We start from the raw sequence: 2,788 nt of genomic DNA on the forward strand, positions 1-2,788 counted from the left end.
ATTTTTAGAGAGCCCAGAAATAAATCAATGCATCTACAGTCAACTAATCTTCTTTGAGGGTGCCAATACAGGGAAAGGCTGTCAATCAGTGGTGTTCAGCAAACTCAATATCCCAACGCAGAAAAATGAAATTGGAGTTTTATCTTACAACATATCAAAAAAATAAATGCAAAATTGACTAAAGACCTAAACCTAAGACCTAAACTTCTAGAACTACTAGAAGAAAACATAAGGAAAAAATCTTCTTGATGTTAGTTTGGGCAATGATTTTTTGGATATGACAACAAAAGTACAGGCAACAAAAACAAATGAACAAACGGGACTGGACAGAAGTAGACAAAAGGGGTTGCATCTACCTAAAAGCTTCTGCAGCTCGCAGCCTTAACATCATCTTCTTGGAAACCTCTGAATCATAAGAGACAAGTGGAGGAAGAAGCAAACGCACAGGCTGAAGCACAAAAAAAGAAAAATGAAGTAAAGGTCCAAGTAAACTGCTAGCTGGCTTACAGGAGCAACAAAATGGAAAGCTGGAGACCAAGGACACTAGTAGAAAACGTTGGACTGGATGCTACTGTCTAGAATTGTCTGATTGAATCTAGGCCATCCATTGCCATGTAATAACTCAATCATAAACAATCTTTTAGGTAGGAATTATGATTTCAGTTGGTTTTTTTTTTTTTGAAGTTTGCAAATTATATTTCCAGCTGTTGAGACAATATTTCTGAGAGCTGAGGTTACCTCTAGCGGCGAAACCAGAGCCAGCTATTAAGCAGCCAGACTGCTACAGTAATTGAATACATGACCATTTCTCTTTTAGCCCATTCTTTGTTCTCCTCTTCCAGAAGTTGTAGACGTCTATTTAGTTTGATTATCTGTCGTCTTAATGAAGCTGCATCTACAACTGTCATGTCTTCTGAAGTTCCTTCAATCACTGCATCTATATTTGAAATGCCATACATGGAGTCAGTTTTGACCAGCTGTCCATTTTGGCGAACAGCATTTTCACTCATAGAGTGTTCTCTTTTTAGCCTGCCAACTGCACGGATTTCTTCGTTTTGAGGGGTTGGAACAGGTCTTTCTAAATCCAGAAAATTTAGCGGCCTTTCACTCAGTGTAAGCACACGTGGTGGTGTTTTTAGAGCCAGAGGCTTAAAGGGAGTTGACTGTATAAGGTCAAGATCTGCTGGTCTTGAAAATGGAATGTCTTCATTATTTCTTGCTACCACAATTCTCTCTGGAATTTGCATGATCACACTAGCGTTTGAAACTCCTTCTTGAAATCCTTGCTCCAGGTCAGCGTTTGGTGGTGCTACCTTTAATTTTTCCGGGACCTTCATTCGCTGACTAATACCTTCGGTGTATTCCATTTCATACTGAATTCAACTAATTTCCACCATCTCAGCAGCAGTGGGAGAAGGAAAGGCTGCCCCACTCACTAAATGTGTACCAATTACTGCTTGCTCTTTGGCATTATCTGCTTCTGTGCTTCATATTAAATCCATTAACTTGCCTCAGTACGCACGTGCTGGATTTAGAGCCACTTTTGTCCCCCTGGGCCCGCTGGAGGGTCCCTGGCGAGGGCCGCTGCCCGCCGGCTCCCGATTTCAGTTTTTCACTTGAGACTGAAACAGAGATTACATTATTTTTCATATCACTTGACTAGGGTCAGAGCTACATTAACAAATCCAGAACCCACACTTGTAATCACATCACCCCATTCTTCAACACTGGACTACATTAACTTCTATACAAGAGCAATTTAAAAAAAAATAACTTTAATTGGTGATTTTTCCTGAAAATAAAAATGAATCTTGTTCACTGGAGAACACTCTTGTAATCAAAAAAATATAATAAAATTATATTTTAAAAGAAAATAACCCAAAGAGGTTGAAATACTACAAATTGTACCAGTATGGTAATAGAATTAATCGTGGAATTTTAGGACCCACAGAAAGAGAGCAGTAGACCTCATTATCAATTTATAAATCATGCTCCATTCTATAGATGATACTCTTCTTGATAATAAAGCAGCCACTACCTCAATATCATGTGATATTTTATGGATAAGTCTAGCTTCAACACCAAAAAGTAGGGCACCAGTAGTCAGAAACATCTCTCTATAGTTATTGTTCTTTGCTATGATTCACAAGAGTATAAAAGCTTAACATGCAAGGCATTTTTGTGCCAGCAAAGCATGTGATAACTTTTTCTGATAGGTTCTTCAATTGCTTAATTTTATTAAGAAAACATAGAAGAATATTAGAGTAGACTCAGGATGTATTTTTCAATTTTATATGATATAACTTGGATAACATGAATATAAAGATTAATGCTAAGACTTCGGTTCTATCCTGGGTCAGGAAGTTCCCCTGGAGACAGGTTCCCCTGAAGGGATAGGCTACCCATTCCAATATTCTGGGCATCCCTGGTGGCTCAGATGGTTAAGAATTTGCCTACAATGCAGGAGACCTGGGTTTGATCCCTGGGTTGAGAAGATCCCCTGGATGAGGGCATGGCAACCCACTCTATTTTTCTTGCCTGGAGAATCCCCATGGACAGAGGAGCCTGGTGGGCTACAGTTCATGGGGTCGCAAAGAGTCAGACATGACTGAGCAACTAAGCACAATGTTAAGACTAGGAAAAGATATTAGAATTGATCTAATTATATCTTTATCTTTTCTCACTCAGATATATTGTATATAAAAATCTATTGTATTTTTAAAATTCTATATATTGTATAGAAAAAAATTTCTAAACTTTTCTTATGAGTTCTGAATATGGTAATCTT

The 2,788-nt window shown here is 38.2% G+C and overlaps 1 protein-coding gene across 1 annotated transcript; it reads right to left on the reverse strand.

The window, feature by feature from the left end:
• Positions 1–680: 680 nt before the first annotated feature.
• LOC122438356 (mitochondrial fission factor-like) lies at positions 681–1,601 on the reverse strand. The gene has a single exon (XM_043463153.1). It carries the CDS (start codon positions 1,365–1,367, stop codon positions 741–743), a length of 627 nt encoding a protein of 208 aa, XP_043319088.1. The 5' UTR covers positions 1,368–1,601; the 3' UTR covers positions 681–740.
• Positions 1,602–2,788: the final 1,187 nt, after the last annotated feature.

Source organism: Cervus canadensis, chromosome 3 (genome assembly GCF_019320065.1).
Source record: "Cervus canadensis isolate Bull #8, Minnesota chromosome 3, ASM1932006v1, whole genome shotgun sequence".
In the NCBI taxonomy this organism is placed as follows: Eukaryota; Metazoa; Chordata; class Mammalia; order Artiodactyla; family Cervidae; genus Cervus; species Cervus canadensis.

Coding starts and splice junctions, on each gene's coding strand:
- LOC122438356 (XM_043463153.1), bottom strand. CDS start 1,367: ATGGAATACACCGAAGGTATTAGTCAGCGAATGAAGGTCCCGGAAAAA.